This window comes from Corapipo altera, unplaced genomic scaffold, assembly GCF_003945725.1.
Source record: "Corapipo altera isolate COAL_440 unplaced genomic scaffold, ASM394572v1 75, whole genome shotgun sequence".
Taxonomy (NCBI): Eukaryota; Metazoa; Chordata; class Aves; order Passeriformes; family Pipridae; genus Corapipo; species Corapipo altera.
The window spans coordinates 3816593-3817790 of record NW_020884887.1 but is presented as its reverse complement, the minus strand read 5'-3'; the positions used below and the strand labels follow the sequence as shown (position 1 = coordinate 3817790).

Genomic DNA, 1198 nt, shown 5'->3' with positions numbered 1-1198 from the left:
TTTCCGGGACTCCAGTATGCTTAACCATACACATTCCCACCCTGCACCAAGCACATTCCCCACAGACACACACTGTACAGCCTTGTTTGTATAGTCAACTAAGTAATCCTCGGCATCTCAATTGAAATTTCGAGGAAGAGCAACACTGAATTTACCCTGGAAAGTACAAGTAACAGCATCTGGCAACACTGAATTTACCCTGGAAACTACAAGTAACAGCCTTCATCCTTCTGGTTTGATAACGCAAACATCAGTATCGGCAGGTCAAGTTTTGGTTTGCATCTGGTTCTGGGTGACACTGGGAGCCGTGGGACTCTAAAACGCTTTTAACCCTTAACTCTGCTGTTTGCAGCATTTAACAGCTGCCGCCTCGACCTCCCTGGAGGAGGCCACTGCATGGAAAATGGCTTCTTCTGCCTGTTACTCCTCTGCCTTCCCGAGTGCCCGTGATCTCAAGTCAGCGATTTCCCCCTGTAATTCTCCTCTGCCATCCTTCCAGCGGGGGGGCTGCGGGTGTCCCCCCGGCCTGGGTACCGCGTACCCCGCAGCGGGGGATGCTCGGGGCGCTGCGGCCTCTCCCTGCGCCGCTCGGCTCCTCCCTCCGAGCACCCGGGGCGGGGCTGCGCTTGCTGCAGGAACCTGCCCTGGAAGAGCCTCCTCCCGCTGCCGCCGCCGCTCCCGAGCCGCGCCCGGCGCCGCCGCCGCCGCCGCCGCCGCCATGGTCTCCTGGATCATCTCCCGCCTCGTGGTGTGAGTGCGGCCGGGGGGCGAGCACGGCCCTGCCCCGCCGGGCCCCCCGCGGGACCGGGGGTGGGTGGGGGGTGGCGGGGGCGGGGAGGGCGCTGAGCCCCGCGGAGGGCGCTGAGCCCCGCCCGGCCCGGCCCGACCCCGCTCCGGGAGCGGCTCCGTCCCGGGGCAGCGCCGGCCCGGGGGGGCGGGCGGGGCGGGGCGCTGAGCGGTCCGTTCTGCCCGCAGGCTCATCTTCGGCACCCTCTACCCCGCGTACTCCTCCTACAAGGCCGTGAAGACGAAAAACGTGAAGGAATATGTGAGTACGGGCTCGCCGTGCCGGCGCAGCGCCCGCCCCGTCCCCCGCGGCCGCCCCGCAGAGCCCCCCCCGGCTGACCCCGCTCGGCTCAGCCCCGGCCCCGCTGGGCTCGGCTCAGCCCCGGCCCCGCTCGGCTCAGCCCCGGCCCCG

The 1198-nt window shown here is 67.0% G+C and overlaps 1 protein-coding gene across 2 annotated transcripts in view; it reads left to right on the top strand.

Annotated features, from left to right (window-relative positions):
- The first annotated feature begins 667 nt into the window (after positions 1–667).
- Positions 668–1198, top strand: part of REEP2 (receptor accessory protein 2) — a 19792-nt gene continuing 19261 nt past the window's right edge. For both annotated transcript variants that reach the window (XR_003527639.1, XM_027643380.1), the window contains exons 1-2: positions 668–750; positions 976–1048. Coding sequence is in view for 1 of the 2 variants with exons in the window: in XM_027643380.1 (XP_027499181.1) it covers positions 719–750; positions 976–1048 (105 nt within the window). In the remaining variant the exon portion in view is untranslated. The remainder of the gene's footprint in view (positions 751–975; positions 1049–1198) is intronic.